This window comes from Dermacentor albipictus, chromosome 1, assembly GCF_038994185.2.
Source record: "Dermacentor albipictus isolate Rhodes 1998 colony chromosome 1, USDA_Dalb.pri_finalv2, whole genome shotgun sequence".
Classification (NCBI taxonomy): domain Eukaryota; kingdom Metazoa; phylum Arthropoda; class Arachnida; order Ixodida; family Ixodidae; genus Dermacentor; species Dermacentor albipictus.
In genome coordinates, this window is record NC_091821.1 from 507127724 (window position 1) to 507149038 (window position 21315).

Here is a 21315-nt window from a genome sequence, read left to right on the forward strand (position 1 = left end):
CTTACTAGATTAGCTGTTTAACGCAGACAGTGCAATTGCAATGTTACAAATTACCCCAACTTGTTAACAAATGTATGTGCATATCATTATTTTTTTAATATTCGATTCAAAATTTAAAGTAAGTATTCGTATTGAATCCGTATTCAAAAATTTCTATATTTGCAAATCCCTAAACATCAGGACATGATTTTCACAAGATAAGGGAATGAGTTTACCTTTTTTGAGGCGGCGAAGCTACTTTGTATCGTGTGATCTGAAGTTATGCCATCTGTGATGCTTGCTTTCTGTTTATGCTTCCTTCCAGGACCTGCATTTATTTTTATTTTTTCTGTTCTGTGACTGTTTAAAGAACTGCACAAAAAGCGCATTCCAGGAGAATAAAGTGGGGTTGTCTTCCAAGCCTCAGTGCTGGTTGTATGTTTCTTGACAGCTGGTGGTTGTTCTGCTGCTGCATAATAACAACGGATATAGAGGTAAACAATTTTCAAACTGTCATTGGGTGCAGAAGACTAAGGAAGGTGTGGAGTACAGAACAAGCGACGAAAGTGAATGCCGTCGATCTTGCTAACATGGCATGACTGACGTGCGTGTGCGAGATCATTACAGCGTACGTGATTGTCATATGCTGGTGAAGTTGCATAGCATTTGAAAACAGTCAGCAACCTGCATTATACTGATAGAAATAAAGGCCATGATCGCACAAAAATGTAATGAAAACGTGCCCTCACTGGCAAAAGACTACTACTACACTCCCGGCATGTTTTAAGTGCTCTCAGGCCTTCTTGAAATGATTCTTACAAACAAAACATTGGGCAACATTTTCGTATTCTGGCTAGCATCACAATGACGTTCTGGCACTTGGCCCCCGGTACAAAATTTAAGAAGTGGAATGTGGAATTTCATTTTCTCTCCTAATAATCTACCTTTTGCAGCAAAGCTAAGTAACATAGATTTTTGCGAAACTGCTGTATCAATCTAAACTGACTTACTGTTTCCCTTTAATTCATTGTGCATGCATACCAGCCATTAACATTATTCTGTTATATGCAGGAGCCGAGTCTGGCGTGCGCCTCTACCTGAGCGAGTTGTTAGCGCTGGTCAACCAGGCCCTGGGCTGTGCTGTCTGGTCCCTGCGACGCCAGGGTGCAGCTGTGACCTGCTCTGTGGCCCGCACCCTCGGAGCTGCGCTTGAGTGGTGCCAAGCCGAGACTGTGATCCGATCTCTGCTGGCTGCACTGCCGGGACGCACCTGGCAGGGAAAGGTTGGAGGACTTCCCACAATTGAGAAAAGGGCCGGAAACCTGGCTTTTGAGGCACTACTAGTACATTAGGTCAGGGACCAGGTACAAAATTCTTAGTGAACTAGCAGGAGCACCCCTCAGCACATTAGCAACAGTAGACTCGCACAATCTTTTGCCAGCAAGTGTGGTAACACCGATCCCATATGCCGTCGCAGCAGAGCGCAGCGAAAATACTGCTACAATTCTTGAGGACAAGACCAGCACAAAGAGCGTTTAGCCTTACAGTCTGACTGCGATGAAATCTCACTTTGACTGCTTTGGTCATAAATACTTTGGTTATAAATAAGTAGTATGTATCACTGAAGCAATCTTGGCAAAGCATTACGGTTGGTAGTAATTGTGTAGTTGTCTCATTTGCAAACCTCTAAACAGCATATGGGCAGACGACGCTTGCACTTGGTGGTTAGTGGCTAAGACGTAAATACCAGCATCGGGGTGGCGCCTGATCTCGGGTGTCATGCCAAGGAGGTCATGTGTCACACCTGGCGAGCGGTAATGGTAAATTTTTTTTTTCCCGATTTCGGTATCAAAAGCAGCTCTTGTTGCAAGGTTTTTGTGACGCATCTATCATTTTAAACATCAAATTTTGCACATAGGTTCCTTTCTGTCATGCATTATCTTAAGTGGACTTTTTACGCTATCCCCAAAATTGTGTTGCTGTTGGCCTTTAAGTGATGTTCATTGTGTTGCATGTCACCCTGTGGTGTCATTGTGTGCCTGTGCTCTACCTGCTCTGTATATTTGCCTTCCTTCCTGCCCTCATTGTAGGGTAGCAAACCAAACTTTTTCTGGCTAACTCCTATGCTTTCTTTTATTTCATCTTTCTTTGAACAACTGCAAGGCGTTAGCATTGCTGCCTCCCTGTTGTTCTACAAGTGGACAGCCATTGAACGGTAGACAACTTTAATGATTGTCTGTTGATTTCTCCTCCTGTCTATTACTCACACTGTTTGATGTTTTGATTCTTTATCAGCAATATGTGGTGGTTTTCTCTTCAATGCTGAATTTTGAATCTGTTTTTTACATTATTTAGTGTCCTGATTCTGTCCCACTTTGTCACTGAGCTGCAGAAGGTAGATGCTATCGTTTGCTAGGGGATAAGGCACCTTTAGGTTTGTCCATACAAACTTTTTCATTTCAACCAGCAAGGAGCCAACAATGATCAACTCGATGTCAAGGACAGGCAGTCAACTTGATGTCAAGGACGGGCAAGGTTAGGCTAAGAGGAGGTAGCTGTCACGGCACATCTAAAGGCTGAGGAAGGAGTGGTTACAATAATTAGGGCTCCTTATGGTAATTGAAAACAAGTGACAGATGATTTACCTTTTGGTTCCAGTATCTCCTGGGAATCAAGATTAGTATTAGTGTAACAGGCTTAACAGAGAGGCACTAAACAGGAGGGCACAAATAATCAAATAAAAATTAAGACATCAGAGCAGGTTATTACATTCCCATTGTTTCAGTTTTATGTTTGTGTGCTGATTCTAAAGAAAATGATTCAGCCAGTGAAACTGAACTGGATGTTTACACATTCTTTCAGATATAGACAACACAAATGGGGATTTTTGTTTCTAAAGTGCAGCCAAAATTTAATAATTGAACTTTGTGTACGTGGTCAAAATCAAATGAAAACCAATGCTCTGGGCTAGTAAAAAAAGGGTGAAAATGACTGGCTTTTATGATAATGCAGCACAGTATGAAAAACACTTGATTATGTTTGGTAAAAGAACGCTAGAGCATCACTCCACCAGTGCTGTGGTGTGTTGCCCGTTGTGCTAGTTGCAGGAGCATTTAATAGGAGGAATATGCGACGTTACTAATTGAATGGAAGATGAATGTTTGAGAAGCAAATACTAAATATTTTCTAAGTTCTAAGCAAAGTGGAAAACAAAGGTGGTATATAGTCTCTCTTGCAAAAAAATGGGGGGAAGAAGGAAACTTATTTACATTATTTGTGACATGTACTGTATTTCTGATGTATAACTCACACCTTTACATAAGTCGCACCCCCCTCAAAACGGCAGTTTTTCCAAAAAGAAGAAAAAGCATGTATAAGTAGCACCGGTATATAAGACGCAGCTGTTCATTTGGTAAGCGATTAAAAAAAAATACAGTGATGTTTCACTTCGTGAATGCAGGTCACGCGCAAGCAATGATATGAACACTCCAGGTGCATTTCACCTGTCGTGGTCACGCAATGTACCATATAAAGTCCAAGGGCGATAACATCATCCCCACGTGCCGTATATACTGTATGTGCAAGTGAAAGCGTGCGATGGTGAGCCGAATCACGTAGAAGGGTGGAGAGCGGGAAGCGTGGGAGGGGGGAGGGGAGGCGGCTTGTGCTCTGGTAGCAACTGTGTAGTTTGCGCAGCAGCGTGCGTCGTATCTTGAAAACGATCTGCAGATGCGACGACTTCAGAATCGTTCGACTCACGGCTTGCCGCCGCTTGCGTTGCTGCTTTGTCCTTGCACTGCGCTCCGCAACTCGAATCACAAGAAGAACCCAGTACCTCCATAGCGTGCACACAACCCGTAGCATCTGCCAGAGGAAGACAACCCAGTGCGTTTTGCATGGCCATGTCACCGAAACCAATTGTGACGGCAATTTAAAAAAAAATAATAATAACACGTATATAGGTCACACCGGTGTATAAGATGCACCAATGAAAATTTCAGAAAACAGCTGCAACTTATACACTGGAAGATACGGTAATCTCATTCAAAGCTGGAGATCCAGTCAACTATCAAGCTTGTTAATGAGAGTTGATTATATGTGTTTCACCATCACAATTAACTAAATAAATGAAACAGAAGTACAGCATGTTGCCAGGTGCAGGCACATCATTTTGTTTGTTGAAGGAGCCAAGTGGATGATACTGCAACGCTGCATATTGCTTTAATGGGATGCAAACAGGTTGAGATTGCTTAAAAAACAATTGTTTCATCAAATAGATTATTCGTGAAATTGTTAATGGCAAAGTCATTTGCATGTGCAGTGGTGAACCAAATGGTTTGCCACAGGCATCTGTTTTTCTAGTTGTATGCTCCAATAAGCATTGTCATCCCTTATAGATGTGTTCAATCAGAAGTGAGTATTCGACAAATTCTAATACAACGAAACCTCCTTAAACCATAGTTGGCCGAAGCTCGAAAAAAATACATACTAAACGGTAGTACTGCTTAACAGAAATAGCATGAGATCGCCCACTTACCTGTCAAAAACGGAACTCGGAGAGAGTGCGATGAAAGGGGAAAAAATATGAAGTATTTATTTACTTTGCGCGACAAACGTGTTATTTTCGTTTGATGCCGCAGTGGCCTAACAGTGACGACAGTGGCCTCAAACTTGCTGAAGCTGTGAGCCAGCTTTTCAGCCAGGCCCCTCTTCTCGGCAAACACTCGGATGGCAGATTCTTCGTTGGCGTTACATATTCTCCGTGCACAGGTGCGGAGTGTTGCAGAAGTCGCGGGGCACCTTTTCATTGCAGGGTGCTGTTCTCGTCACGACAATTGCATTTATGAAGCTGACGTAACGCGCAGCTTCTGCCACTGTTGGGCCTGCATCGCCCATGCTGTCGCTTTCCGTGTCATCCTTATCACTGTCGCTAGGCGACACTTCAGCAACAATAAAGGCAACAATGGCAAAAAATCAAACCTCATAGCTGACATCTCTTTGCAGTCGCAGCAGCGCTGCCGAGCAAATTCTTCGCATTCCAAGTGCCACACACCGTATTCAACAGTAGACCCATGTCGCGTGCCGACGCCGACTTCTTCGTGTCACGTTCGACAGCACAAAAGATGTCTAATTTTTCTTGTATGCTGAGCACCCGGCGTCTTTTTTATCTGAGCTTCGGTGTGACGCGAGTCCTCGCTTACATGACGCCACAATGCTCTCTGAAACGGCGCCGAAATGATGTTGATGGTAAAGTGGCTTCACGCGCAAGCGCACCGGGTTCTTGGAGGCCATTGTGCTGATTTCTGAGGCTTGTTGTTCTGCCGGGCCGCCCAATGGAGACGAAGCACCACCGTGTTTGTGCGACGAAAAGTGGGAACACTTTGTATTAACTTATACATACGCAATAAGCTGGTACGGTTTATGTGGATACAAAACACATTATGTTCAATGGCCGCTGAGTCCGGGATTTGACTTTACTATCTTTAAAACGAAACTACTGTTTAAGCGGGTATGGTTTAACGAGGTTTTACTGTAGTAAGTTCTCAAATTAAGTGTGAATTGAATGGCAAAGCTTATTCGATATGCACGCACCTTAATGTTTACATATTCAAGTGTTGTGGTGAGCGCCCGCTTCAATTTCCTCACACATACTCGCGTCGTCCCGTTTGCACTTGGTGGACGCGTCTAGCCGACATAGACACAGGAGAGAGGCACTACATGCCCTCCCCTTCTCTGTTCCTCTTATGACGCATGTACCCCTTTCCCTTCATCCGGCTCGCGAGAAAAGGAGAGGTATCCGACGGGCGAACAGGACATTCCTCTTGCAAAAGGTATAAAAGGGTGCCACCGGGAGAAACCTTCTCTCTCTGACACCCAACCCTTAACCTGCCGGACTGGATTACCTGCTGCAACCCATGAGTGACTGCGCTTGCCTGAGTATCCCGCTTGCCTGACTAATCCAGGCAATGAGGCAAGCCTATTTATCACTTATTACAGAGAAGAATTCCCTCTGCCAGTGTTTTATACTGCTTCTAGCAATAAACATTGTTGCAGTTGATGCCGCTGGTTGCCTTATTCGTTCGACCCCACATAGCTGTGATTACACTATGGGTTGGGCAGTACCACGGAACGACTGTGTGGGGCTAGTTCTGGAGCTTTCTTTTAGCCCTAGCCGCATGCAGAGTATAAGCCCCACAGTGTATAGAATGAACGGTGTAGACAGACAAGTGTACACACACAGATGTTATGCACAAGCTTACTTGATGTGTTTCTGCAGTGTTCACTGATGCTCATTTTCTATGCTTGAATGTTAGAATCACTTGTACACTCTACATCACCAAATGCCCTTGGTTTTTTTTTTTTTTTTCAACTGTCAGGAATCCCTCCTGGAGGCCTTGTCAATTGTCTGCAGCAAGTGCATGTGAGTACTTGAGTGTCCTGGCTGCTTCGCATTAGCTTAGTGATTGTCAATTCTTTTTAAGTTGTGTTTTTGAAATCTTCAGAACGACTTCTTTCAACAGCAGAAAGATTTGAAGGACACTTAAACTTCGCGTTTAAGAGTGGAATGTTACAGCATTCAAAGATCGCTGACTGCTTCTCACACTTCCCGGAAACTGCAGCCTATGTGACCATAATGTTTATTGGGAAACGCTGGCGGCGAACGCTATTCACGAAGGCGAGTGGGCAAGCTTTCTGGTAGAAAGGGCAGCCTCTTGCATGTGCTGCGGATGCCCAGAAGCGAGCGCCATGTGGATGGTGGTGTTGCAAGGCACCGAGTGCAGCACACCGCTCTATGAATGGTAGAAACGCTGAAAAAGGGGTTTATACTTGAGTTTCTTCGTTACAGAATTATGTTTTCTGGTGTATTCAAATTACAGTCTAAGGCTTTCATTGCTGTAGGATGTGTTAAGTCGTACTTTACTATTTTTCTGACGCATCTTATGTTGAGGAATTCAGTTAGTTCAGTAACGTCTCTGCACCATGCCGAGGGCCTGCATGCTTGTGGTTTGGAATGATTTTTCGCTTAACGACATCCAATGCAATACACTGACACCAGATTTTATGTAACACGCAGCCCTTAATGCTATCGTGCTAAAAAAAAGAAAAATGTTTTACGTATTTTTTAAATGATGTTAGAGCAGGAAAGAAATGTTAAGTGTGGAGTATTCACAGTTTATACAGTACATAAATAAACTAGAGGTGTGCAAATACCGAATAGTAAATTTCGCAGTGAATATTGGATAAGACATTTTGCCTGTATTGTCTTGTGCTTCCAATTTTGCACAAGGTCTTTGTACTTGCTCCTCCCTTATGTAATGCCTCACTAGGGCCTCTAAGGGTAAATAAATGAAAGCATGAATAAATGAATTTAAAAAAGCTGAACAAAGCCGAATGTTGAACATGAAATTTATCACAAAGTTTAATGCTTACAAATTTTTGTACAAGAAAACAAGATGATGGACATGCATGGGGGTCTACTAGCATTGCATAACAAGAATGTTGCAAGCTATCAGTAACTTAGGCACCTAGGAATCAGTATGCACAGTATGGTATGCGAACACCAAATTAGTATGCTGGTACTGATTACAGCTCAGTCCTATATGAAAGTCTAAACCATATTTTTTTATCAATAGAATTTCTGTTGAATAGAATCAAATGCCTTCTACCCTCTGAAGCTGAAGAAGTAATGAAGTTATATTGTACTCAATATCAGATGAGATGTTTGGTTTAATAGTTGACCGCATACTGTGGCAATCTTTTATTCCATAGGAAGCTTTTCTTTCCAGTTTTTCTCCAATATAAAGAAGGGTTTTCCTAGATTTACAGGTAGATGGATTTTGCAGGCTATGGTCAGCTCGTGAAGGTCAATCAGCAGAACAGATGAAAGTGCACACTGCACATATATTGCCACAGGGCAGAATTAGTGAAGCGTAGGTGTATTTACAGGTTACTTACAAACTGCCGCAACGGTCCACACACAATATGGCTGCTCAAACCAGCTGCATGCTCTCCTCGCCAAGCCGTCTTCCTTGTACATGGTCGCACCATTCCCCACTGCTCCATAACAGCATGCCCCAGTTGGAAAGCCGCTAGTGTGTATGGGGGCAAAATCACAGTGAAGTAAGGCTTGATCCCATACATGTGGGCCCGCCCGCGTTCCCTCGAGGCCGATCTTGCCCAGATGACCGTTAATGTCGCATCCCTCCTCCCCTCATCCTCATCTCCCAAGCACCCTGCACCTGCAGGGGCACCCCGGCCTCAAGATGGCCAGACACCCCCCACGCCTTAATTTCTGGCAGTGGAACTGCCGCGGCTTCCGTGCAAAGCGGAACACGCTGCAGCTCCACCTCCAGAACATCCCTCCCTCCGACCTCCCCGCTATCATCGCCCTTCAAGAAACCTTCTCCCCAGTAAAACTGCGTGACTACACAGCTTTCCACCCTGCTTCCCCTTCCCCTCCGAACGTTGCCACGCTAGTTCATCGCGCCTACATGGCAATCGAGCATTCGCTCCACGTTCCGGAGTGCACTCACCTCTTTTTGGAACTCCTTCCCTGGCAGTGGCAAGATGCCAGCCTTTTTGTCCTTAATGTATACAGCCCTCCCTGCACAACTGCAGCTCCCCTCCTCCTCCTTCTCCGCAACGCCATCTCACGGGCGAGCCGGAACGCGCTCCTAATTCTTGGGGATTTCAACGCTCATCACGTGAGTTGGGGCTACCCCAAGAACTGCAGGAAGGGCCTGGCGCTATGGACCTTCGTGCAGAACGAACAGTTAACAGTCCTTAACGATTTCTCGGAACCCACCCGCATTGGCTCCAGCGTACAACGGAACACTAATCCAGATCTTTCCATCTGCAAAAATATCCCGAACGCGGTGTGGGCGAACACCCGGGTCTCTCTCGGTAGCGACCACTATATCCTGTCCGTCTCTCCTTTCCCACCCTATCTGCCTCCCGCAAGCGCCTGGTGCAGGTGGTGGACTGGGATCGCTTCCGCCACTCGCGGCAGCAGGCTTCCACCTCCATCTCAGACCTTTCTCAGTGGACCACCACCTTGCTTCGGGATGTTTCCTCTGCCACCTCCACCGTCCCCACCCCTCCTCACTCCTACACAGCTGATAGTCGCCTCCTGCACCTATGGGAGGCATATCACTCCCTGCACCGCCGTTGGCTTTCCCAGAAACACAACCGCTCGCTGCGACTCCGCCTTGCTCGCCTGGCAATGGACATGGAGGAGCACTGCTCTTCTCTCACCAGACAGCAGTGGGGCCAGACATGCGGGCGAATGGCTGGTAGCCTCGGGCTGAGGGATACGTGGGCTCTCCTGCGTGTCCTCCTTGACCCGTCGCACTCCAAGGCCACGCACCGCAAGGACGTGACACGCCTCCTTCACTCGTCTCCACTCTTTGATTCCGACTTTCTTCTTGCTCTTCGTGATTGCTATCTCTGCACCGACCCCCCTTCCTCTCTCCCTTCCTACACTGGCAACCCTAATTCTGCGCTCGACGCAGATATCACCCTCAGCGAGGTTTGTGCTGCGTTGCATAAGATCCGTACCACTTCCACACCGGGGGCCGACCAAATCTCTAACAAGGCCCTCCGTAATCTGGATACCCCGTCCCTTGAGGCCATCACTGACCTCTTTAATAAACATTGGCATGAAAGCACTCTGCCTTGCGAGTGGACCCACGCTAAGGTAACTTTCATCCCCAAACCTGGTAAACCAATAGACATCCAAAATCTCCGCTCCATTTCCCACACCTCTTGTCTCGGTAAGCTCTTGGAGCACGTTGTTCTCGACTGCTTGCAGAACTTTCTAGACGACAACCACCTTTTGCCCGACTCTATGTTCGGCTTTCGCCCCTTTCTCTCTACCCATGACGTCATGCTCCAGCTCTCCAAAGAGGTTCTTCACCCTCTTCACGCCAAGCGTACTCGTGCGGTCTTGGCACTGGACATGACGAAAGCATTTGACAACGTCCTCCATTCCGCCATCCTAGATGCTTTTTCCACCCTTAACGTTGGTCCTCGTATCCACGGTTATATCATGGCTTTCCTTGCCTGTCGCACGGCTGAGATCTCATTCGGCCCTCTCTCCTCTCCAAATTTCACTCTTGGAAATCGGGGCACCCCCCAGGGTTCTGTCCTCTCCCCCCTTCTCTTCCACATCACTCTTTTCCCCATGGCACGCGCTCTTGCTACCATTCCTAACCTGTCCCATGCTTTCTACACCGGTGATATCACCCTCTGGGTGACCACCGGAAATTTTGGAGAGATGGCGACCGTCCTCCAGGCGGGCGCGGACGCGGTTGCCGGTCATGCTCGCGCAGTCGGGCTGGCCTGCTCCCCGTCAAAGTCGGAGCTTCTGCTTCTCCCGGCTCGAGGCACGGCCGCCTCCTCATCTCCCACCCTTAGCATCATTATTGACACGCACCCCGTCCCTTCTGTCTCCTGCCTCCGCATACTGGGTCTCCTTCTCCAATCCAATGGCAAACACACTGCCGTCCTTTCCCGCCTAACTACCACTGTCCACCAGACCATCCGACTTATTCGACGTGTCGCTAACCGGCACCACGGCATGCGTGAGCACGACCTCCGCCGTCTTATCCAGGCCTTCGTTCTCAGCCGCTTTGTCTACTCCCTCCCCTATCTCTTTCTCTCTCGCACCGAGGAAGACAAGGTGAACTGTCTCATCCGCCAAGCTTACAAGTCAGCCCTTGCGCTCCCCACCTACACCCTCACTTCTCGTCTGCTGGCGATGGGCGTCCACAATACTCTTTCAGAGCTTGTGGAGGCCCATCGCACGGCACAACTCGACCGCCTTTCTCGCACCCCCTCTGGTAGAGCCCTTCTCTCTTCCCTCCGCTTGACCCCCGTGTCCCCTGCCCATGTAACCCACCCCTTACCCTCCTCTGTATCTTCCATGCTCACTGTGAACCCTCTTCCGAGGAACATGCACCCTGAGCATCACGCCGCCCGCCGCTCTGCCCGTGCCTCCACCCTCTGGCGCCAGTATGGCTCACAGTCTAATGCTGTGTATGTCGATGCGGCGCCATACAATTCCCACGCCGCCTACGCCCTTGCAGTCACTTCCCATACACTTGCTCCCCTGACCGTTGCCACTATACCTGCCCCCAACTCCACTGCCGCCGAGGAAGCAGCTATTGCGCTCGCCATTGCCACTACCCCGGCCCGTTTCATATTCAGCAACTCCAAAGCTGCAGTCCACAACTTTGCGAAGGGTCGCATCTCCTCCTTTGTGCTCAGCATCCTTGAGCACTCCCCTCCCCCTTCTCGTCGTATCCAACTCATCTGGGTTCCGGCTCACGCGGGGCACCCTGGCAACGAGGCGGCAAATTCCATCGCTCGCGAGATGACAAACCGAGCTGGCCCCCTCCACTCCGGGATTGACACACGTGACTCCCTCCTCACCTTCCATGACATTACCCTTCATTACCGCAACTCTCGCCTAGCCCTACCTCCCCCTCACAAATCCCTCTCTAAGCTCCAACAGAGCACGTGGCGCCATTTACAGGCCCACACTTTCCTCTCTCCTGCCTGGCTTGCCCTTATTCACCCCGGAGCCTTCTCACCCGAATGCACACTCTGCAGTCACCCACGAGCAGACTATGCTCATATGCGAAATATGAGCATAGTCTGCCCTAAACACTCACCCCCTGCCTCTTGGCATGTATCTAGTCCGCAGCTGTGGGAGGCTGCTTTGGCCAGCTCGGAGCCGGATGTCCAGCTACGGCTAATGATCTGGGCAGCGAAAGTCGCCACCAGGCATGATCTGGTGGCCACGACCGGCAGCCTGAAGGCTACCCACGGGACGGCGGCATCTTAATTTTCTTTTCTTTTTTTGGCCTTCATTAAATAAAGTTTATACCACCACTCGAGCCAAAGAGGAAGAGCCTTCTCCATTCCACGCCCAAGTAACCCCGCTCTTAGGTGGTGTTAGCAAAGCCACACTCGCGCCATCTCTCGCAATGCGCTTCAACCACGCCGACTGCCACGGGCTCCAAGCCACGCGGCGAAGCCGGATTACAGGAGGTGGGAACTATTTAGGAAAACAACATATCAGGGGATGCGGGAGAATCGCGCATCCCCACAAGTTGCACATCAGTGTCAATCAATGCCGCAATGTTTACACTGTTGACTATAACATCAGTCAAGCAATGTCTTGTCGGTAAAGTGAACAAAGGAATTTAAGTCAAGTATTCAGTGCAGCATCACCTCTGGGAGTTGCAGTAGTTAGTTTTTGGGAAAGAGCGTCAGAGGCTTATTGGGGATGGCAAGCGACGAGCCTGAGGTGATAGGTACAACAGACAATAAGCTGGTGGTGAATGGGAATGTTGACACCAGAATCATAATGAGAAACTCTTCCATGTAGCATGAATGTCGATGTTATACAGTTATTGGCCAAATGGAGGCTCAAAGTGGCGTGGGTTCAGTCTGGGATGGTAGTAACAATAGGTTGGTTGTGGAAGTGAGGAGGCAGTAATGTTACGGCAATGGCATGCAATGTGACCAATGGGACAACAGGCAAAGCAGACTGGTCGATCATCTGCAGTTTGCCACTCCGTCAGGTTTCGATAGCCAGGAGTGTACCGCTGGTTAGCAAAGGATAAGATCCATCAGGGAGTTGTGAAGTGGCAATAGAACAGACAGAATAAACTGAGATTTTGGAGTTCTGCACAAACTATTGCATGAACAAGTCGTACCACAGGCAAGTTTTTGGTATCACTGATGCATAGAAAGAGGGTGACAGGTGGCATTGCTTCAGTTTTGTGCCGAACAGTTTGGGTCACGTCTTCTGAAGTCGATGGCCACTGCATTCTGTTGTCCTCGCATGAGAAACTCGCAGCTGTGTTCGGCAAGCAGACGAATGACATTGTAGTGCAACAGCTCTTTGCCTGTTTAGAGCATTGGCACTCCTTGATAAAATCGCTGACTGTCGCACAATTCTTACACATAAACAAGTTCAAAGCATCGTTAACGATGCCCTTCAAAACATCACCGACTTTGTCCGATTCATACATGTCACTGTCAGCCTTATGGCATAGAAAAAGTACGTCCTGGATGTAAGCGACGTATGATTCTGTGGACGTTTGCGCTTGAGTCTCTAGGTCTTTCTTAGTGGCGTTCTTTCGCCCAAATGGATCACCAAACAAGTCCTTCAGCTTCTGTTTACATAACCACACACTCGCCATGCCTTGCAAGTAGAAAATCAGGTTGGCCAACATTACATTTGCATCCTAGCTGTTGTGGGTACTAACACACTCATACATTGCAATCCAATGTTCCACATCAATGTTATCAGGGCCACAGGATGATCCAGGATTTTTCATATATGCCAGGACAATAGTTGTGGTTGTCGCTGCTGGCGCAGGCCCCGCCTTCTCTGTCATGATGCTAATACCGAGGCGATGACTGCTGTGGAGCTTCGTGGTCTCCTAGGGCTAGGCCATGCCTCCGCCAAAATGACACGGGGCAGAATTAATGAAGTGTAGGTGTATTTACAGAGCATTTACAAACTGCAGCAATGCAGCATACACAAGGTGGCTGCCTTAACCAGCCGCAAGCTCTTCTCACCAAATCATCCTCTTTGTTCATAGTCACACCATGCCACGCTGCTCCGTTGCAATATCACGTGACTTGATCACCGCTTCACGCGTAGCCATCAGTAGTGCTGCCAACAATGGAATCAAAGTTCGATCGGGATCGAATTTTTCGTTCGCAATTAGATCCTTTGTTTAAGCTATGATTGAGAGACAATTGCAGTCAAGAATTTTGATTTGGGCCATATTCGATTGCAATCGAAAGTGGCTCTGTGAAAACGGTATTATTCGCTGCTCACTCTTCCCTTGTGTCCAAAATAGTCAATGCTGCATGCCAGCAAATGCAGCAGAGCGTGCAGTGCTGCACATCAAATAGGATGCCACACCGTACCGTTTGTTCAGCGCTTAAAAAGCGTTCAAGATGTGCTCACTATATGAGGAAAAGAAAAAATACATTTTGATTAGAAAAGTGAGGTGTGCTTACTTCATATGAGTGCATTCATTATGCGAGTAAAAACGGTAATCACTTATCGTGAATCTCATGAAAAGTGCATGCAAGGTGGTATCGTCTGCTTGCAAGTGCCTGACTGTAAACATATTGCATGACTATGAGGCAACAGTGCAGGCCAGCATTTTATGGAAATGCCTTGAAAGATTAGAAACAAGATAGCAATCGGGGTTTGTGCAACTCAAAACCCATAATGGTGTATGTGACAATGTCGAGTCTAAAACGGCCGAGTGCAGAAGTGAGCATGTGATGCAGTTGATTTCCGTTACTTCGATCCTGACAGGAACGACAAAGCTGGTTGAATTATCTGGCTGCTTGAATAAAAACATAAAAAGAAAGCTGCCGTGCACCGTAAATTCGCTTAACACTGTTGCCTTTATTGTTAGCTTCGCCACAATACAGTTGTGTTAAGTGGTGAAGCATATCAAGCGAGAAAAGTTGCTGCTGCTATTTCACATGTTCGTTAGTTTACACATGCGCACGTGCCACTTCAGGTCACATTACGAGCACTGAGATGCCTAATAAGTTTACTGACAGGCCTTCATAGTTTTAGATATGCCCCTGCTCTATTGTTGGCTTTGAACGTCCCCTCAGCTTTCTGAGTTTTTTTCATCTTGCCACGTGCCATTTCGCTGGCTTTCCCAAAACACAGATGGCTTTTCTCTGCTTCTAGGTGCTTGGCGCTTGCATGCGCGTATAATTAAGGAATGCGTACTAGGCCCCATTAACAGTCTCATATATGAGACACACAAAGCAGACGAAACAAGGCCTGAAATCAGCACAGTAATGTCAGAAGTGGCTCTGAATTGCTGCCAGTATGCTTATTGTCTAGGTGCTCATGCTGTGACCAGAGACGGCATGTGTGCAAAATCGATTCTAGCATTCTTTTTTTAGAACTCACAGGAGGTAGCAACACCACCGTGTGAGCGGTGCTCATTCCATGAAGGTACATTCTTTTAAACATGTAGTTGTAGCCATACATGGTGACCCTCAAAGTGTTCAGGGAGTGACACATGCACTGGTTTCATTATATAATGGCATTGTGTAGGCGGCCAATTCTCATTCTGCGAAACATGGTTGTGTAAGTTGGACTTGTTAAACAAGCATTGGGAAGCAGCACGGTCATATATATTATCATATATATATATTTTGTCATATATTGTCATATATTGTTATATATGAGCAAGAATGGGTTCACGGCACAGAGCAGTCCCGACTGCCTGCTCACTACTGTGAAAATCATGTTTTGTCTTCTTTTGGAAATATTTCTTTGATCGTTGAACAACTGTTCAAATGTCCACTGCTAGACCGACGACATTCTACACGATAAAGGGGACGATGGGAGACATTCTATCTTTGGACTGTCAAGCAGCAAAGCAAGGAAAGCCACTCCCACACTGTGTGGCTGATTGCCCACCTATCTTTGTCTACTGAAAACTCTAATGAAAAAATTTTAAGATATTGCATTGTAATTTTTTGCAACTTAACAAGAACCTAATGTATACAGGTGAAACAAGCTTGAGTTGATAATTACTCAAGCTCATGTCAACTTGAGAAGAATGAGGAAGAACCGCTACGCTGTGAAATAGCTGGACTTATGAATTTGAGATGAAATGTTCTGTCGTAGTCTCAGCAGAAATCCGCAGAGCTGCATCTAAATGGCCATGGACAATGTTGAGACCTATGTAGATAGAACTTTTGAAGTACAGACATGATGTTTGTTACTTTCCATATTTTGTTTTACATAAGAGCCCCTGACTCTGATACCCTAGAAGAAATACTACTGCTTCTTAGCGCACTGTAACTATTACCGTAACGACTTTTCTATTACCAGTTTCAGTTTTGTTTGCCAGTAGGTGTAAGTGTCCTGACATGATGACATGGAAGGTGGTCATGTAGCTGCAGGACAGTGTGACATTTTGGCACTCGCTGCAGCTCGCTCGGTCACCTTGTCTGCTGCTACAGTTAAACCTCAATATAACGAACCTCAATATGATTAAATCTTGATATAACAAAGTATTTAGCTTTTTATCATTTTTGTCCATAGAACACCATGTGCTTTAAACCTGAATATGGCAGTGTTTTATAGGTGGTTGCAATATAACAAAATTTCACTGCCACCACAAAGGAATACTGAGGCAATAAATAAAAGTGGCAAGGACGCAGATTATCGAATGGTTGGATTACATGTGGCTGCTTGTGAATGGACCTCTCAAATTAGATGCCGCATAACAGAGAGCGGCTGCCGATCCCTATTTATGAAAGCGGAGATAAAAAGCTTTTTGCAGTCATGTTCCTTATTAAGTCCAAGTGCAACAGGATCCTATTGAACCTTATGTGCCATATGCTGTTGGTGCGAGGGAAAGCATGAGAGGGTGAGCTAAAAAGGATGTTGGCTTGATGACCGCCGTATTCTCACACGAGCAAAGGGTCGGGTAGGTGAGTACGCATCTCCTCCTGTAGCCCAGCCGTGCCTGTGCAAGGCAGGGCTTAGTGCATATACGACCCGCACACCCTATCCTGGAAGTGCAAAGCATGGGGGTGAGCCAAGGTAGCCGCAGCTTCGTGAACACTGTCATCCGGCTTGCTTAGTGCTGATGGTCATGTAATCACACGTTTTGGTGACGTGTTGAAGCAAGAGGCAGACGAAACATTCACTACCTTCTGCTTGTGCTCTTCACAATAGCATCGTCCCACTGTGGGCAACACTGTCAGCCGTGCTGGCAGAGTGCACGTGAAAACTTGGTAGGCTTCACTTTTTACTGTTGTTGTGAAGATATTGGCAGAGCATGAAACCATGTCTTAGGTCGCCAACTTTCAAATTCAGCGAAATGAATTTTTTTTTTTTTCAGATTGAATTTAGTTTTTCTACAATTGGCCCAAAATTTGGAAGATTATGTCTCCTTCCTTAGGAAAAAATATTTTGTCGCCGGCGGTACTTATTTGCATGAAAGGTCAATGTCCAATATAACAAAATTTCTGTATAACGAAGTGCCAATTTAACCGACTTTGTTATATAGAGGTTTAACTGTACTTGTAGCATGGCTTGTTGTAGCAGCATACCAGACGAGATTTTTTTAGTGTCTTCAGGTCAATGACTTCCATTTGAAGAAAAAAAGTAAACATTCAGAAATCTAATGTCAATACTTCTTTAAACATAAGAGCTCTTGATGTCCGTTGCATTGAAATAAGTTAAAATTGATCTCCAGAAAATTACCTTGTTCTATAACTTCAAGTTGACAAATGTCTGAGATCAGCAGTGCTGTGGCTTTCCACACAACCCTGTAGAAGGAGCCAACTATGTGAAAATAACTGGGAATTCTCACCTTGATGGTAATGCTTGTGTGTTCTGCATTTGTTCCTCCTCTTCTCCTCCCAGTGCAGGACCGCAGGTGGACAATGGCCGGCCACTGGCACAGCAGGCCCTGCTGAATGAGGTATCTCTCATGTTGTGTCAGCACTGGGTGACAGAGGCCAATAATCATGAGGGACTTTGGCCTCTGTCTCTTATCTTAATTAGAAAGGGCATTCAATTCTTAACCATATAGCTGTACCCGAGATGCCATTTGCCATCTCAACCTGCCACTTGTTCAGACCCTTTTGTCATTCAAGAAAGTGAAGGGCTCAGACATTGTGTGCACTGACACTTTTTTGCTCCCATGTCGATCTCTCCCGTTTCAAGTCGGCAATGAAACAACTGGTCACCCAGTAAATGTTAACATGTCTGAAAACATCGTTATAAACATTTGCAAAGATTTTACAGAGGCCATATTCCTTCACATTTGTTGTAGAAAATGCACTCGAGAGTGGTGTCAAATGGAGAGACTTTTTAAAGTTTTTATCATTTATTTAGTTGTTCACTGCACACCTACAATGCATCGGGAAAGTTTACGAGGCGAGTTCTAGGAGGGAACATCTCAGCACCCTGTGTGACCTTGGCATTTTAAGTAGTTCTGGAGAGGATAGAGGACTTGTTGTGGCAAAGCTTTAGTTAAGAGTTGAAATTAACGAAAATTAGCACTCATAAGCCTGGGAAAGGCTTGATCGATAGTCACTATCTCTGCAAGCAGTGAACGAGTATGTTTACCTTGGCAAAATGGTCACATAGAGGTCAATTGGCAGAGGGATAAAAATGGCTCAGGAGTGCACTTGGCAAATTTCACATGCTATGCTGTTGTAGATAGAATAGAATAGAATAGGAAGTTTATTCCTCTTTTGCGCAGTACAAAGCAGTACAGGGAAGAGGGTACACTGGACAAAAAGCTGCTAACGGCAGCTTGAAGGGGGCCCCCAGGCCCCAGGTATACATGAACAGCAATGGGCGGGTATATACAAGATTTACATGCTGCATTTCTCAACGAAAAATAGTGCATTCATACACTACAAATAAAGAAAAAACTGATGGAGAACATCTGAGCCCCACTGGGCTCAAATGTTCTCCATCAAAATCTGAGCTACTTCTCTACAAGAAAAGACCCAGAGGTGGCGGCCATCGTGATTGGAAACCGGCGTCCGAAAGCGAAATACGGCTTTTCACTGGTGACGGGTCTCCGGTGCCTAGAGTGGACTCACTCCGAATATTGGGGATGTATATCGATTCTAACGGTTCCAATGGAACCGCACTCAGAAAGATCACCGCCAAGACGGAGAGTGCTCTCGGCCTCATTCGGAGGATCGCCAACAGGCACCGGGGAATCAAGGAAGAAAATCTCATCCGCATTATACATGCTTTTGTTCTCTGCCACCTTTCATACTCGGCGGCCATGCATAATTGGCATGTGGCTGAGAGGAACAAGCTCAATTCACTCATCAGAAAGGTTTTTAAGCTTGCCCTCAGTTTGCCTGCAAGCACCCAAACCGAAAACCTGTTGAAGCTCGGAGTCCACAACACGCTCGAAGAGATTATCGAGGCACAAGAGCACTCACAGCTGCTCAGGCTATCCGGCACCCCGACGGGCCGCAAGATACTCGACGAGATGGGCCTCAATCCTGTCGACCAGTGCCCTGACGCCATGCGGATTCCCAGCGACATCAGGTCTCAACTGCACATCGCGCCCCTGCCTCGCAATATGCACCCCGCAAACAACGTCGGCAGACGTCGGGCCAGGGGTAGAGCTCTACTCGAGCATGTCCGCAATAACCACATTGAGGCAAGCTTCGTGGATGCCGCGGCATATGTCCAACAAGAGGCATTCGCCGTCTCCATCGTAGACTCCAATTCAAGGCTCACTTGCTGCGCTACGGTACGCACTTCAAGGCCCGTGGTAGCCGAACAGGTTGCAATCGCGCTGGCTGTGCTCGATGGTCGCAGAGAGGCAATATATAGCGATTCCAAGGCAGCCATTAAGGCCTACCAAACCGGTATGGTCTCCCCCCAGGCCCTCCGCATTCTCCAAAGCGCCAAAAGTATCTCTCCGCATTCTCTATTTTGGTTTCCCGCTCACTTGGGGTTGATTGAGGGTTCTCCCTCTAATCCTAACGAGGGCGCACACGAGGCCGCGCGAGGACTCACTGACCGCGCCGCCTCAGCAGTCCCTCAGCCCTGCGGTGAACCCTTGCTTACGTTTAACGAGATCACCACGCACTACTATCTGTCAAGACGGGTCTTCCCCCTCCCGCACCCCGCCTTATGTAAGGCGCGGGCGGTTACCCTTCGACTTTTACAAGCCCGTGCGTACCCTAACCTCGCGGTTTTTCATGCCATATACCCCGAAAGATACCCCAGTGCGGACTGCCCTGCCTGTGGACTAAGGGCAACATTGGACCATGTGTTGTGGGGGTGTGAAGCCATCGGCTCCTCCTTCAGCGAGGATAGGTGGGCTGCGCCCTTGGGCAGCCCCGAACTCAGCGACCAAACCCTGGCCGTCCAGAGTGCCCGCGACCGGGCCGTCAAGCTCGGCTTGGCGGTCCCTACGTGGGACTAGCCGGGTGGCGCGGGGTCTCCCCTGCGTCTTCTCTGGACCAAAATAAAGTTACTTCACTCACTCACTCACCCGTTTTTTTGGCCAATAAGGATAGGCTGGCAGAATAAGCCAATACTTACTCACCAATATTTTTGCGGCCAGTGTACTCGCTCACACTCACTTATGTTCCTCCTCATGGCACTCACATTCATGATAGCTTCTACTGTATTGGCACCTAGTGGCACCCATTCAAGTTCATAATTGCCTCCACTCCCACTAACCAGCACTGACTCACGTACGTGTCCACTTACAGTCAAAACCTATGATAATGAAATCTCGAGGCAACGAAATTCTCACCACAACGAAATATTTTCACATGCCCTGCGAATGCCCATAGAAGTCAATGCATTTCGTGTCTCTTGACAATGCCACTTTATTTGAACAGCAGTTAAACATTAATGAAATTTTCTAAAATGGCAATGTAGGAACAGAAGGCCCACAAAGAATTGCCATTTATTAAACAGATGAGTGGGTTGATGTCGCAGCTACAATCGTCGAGTCTATATGCCTCATGGCGCTAGTCCAGTGTCTTCTTCCACGCGAGGCTCTACGAGTACTGTCCACTACAGCAGTCTGCAAGTTATCCACTTGTGTAGTGATAACAGTGACCAAAACCTGCTCATATGCATTGGTTGCACCCTTAGATTGCAAAACTACCACCACAGCAGGCTTGCGTGGCTGCCGCCATTTTCATTAAAAAAATATACAAATAAAAACCAGCAATGAAGTAGTTGCAACCTAGCAATAGGCGACAGTGCTGATGATGATTATGATGATGATTGTGATTGTGATTTATCCCTTGCAGCGGGTGAGTACTGTGCAGCATCCTCACCAGGAATGTAATATAAATTTAAAAAAAGCAAAAGAAGACAAAATAAAGGAGAAGCGACCTTGCAGAGGGTGCATTTATATCCAGTGTGCCATCACAGCACGGGCTAAGACGGAGTGGAACTGCCTGTGTGGCATGCTAATGCATAATCACAGAATGGACAAGTCTACATCCTCGCATGAAGATGCTGATGACGCTTTGTCAGGCTTTGTGCTTACACATGATACCACATGCTTACCGTACACATGATAGTGTGTGCACAGTGTGATCAGTGAGTGCAATTGGAGTTGGGGCAAGGTACATGTACGCATAGTAGCAAAACTCCCATAGAGGCCCATAGGTCTTGCAATGGCGGCTTGTGAAGGCACGGCAACGCCATCTACATTTTGCAGGGCCAAGATCTCTGTCGGAAAAAATCAACATTTACCCTATACTTTTCCGTACGAGGCTTGTTGTGCTATGTCATGCACTGCA

General features: G+C 46.9%; 1 protein-coding gene across 2 annotated transcripts in view; it reads left to right on the top strand.

Annotated features, from left to right (window-relative positions):
* LOC135907568 (proteasome adapter and scaffold protein ECM29) overlaps positions 1 to 21315 on the top strand; it is a 505292-nt gene that overhangs the window by 449008 nt on the left and 34969 nt on the right. For both annotated transcript variants that reach the window (XM_065439250.1, XM_065439249.1), the window contains exons 38-40: positions 1051 to 1262; positions 6357 to 6400; positions 17429 to 17486. In XM_065439250.1, coding sequence (XP_065295322.1) covers positions 1051 to 1262; positions 6357 to 6400; positions 17429 to 17486 — 314 coding nt within the window. The remainder of the gene's footprint in view (positions 1 to 1050; positions 1263 to 6356; positions 6401 to 17428; positions 17487 to 21315) is intronic.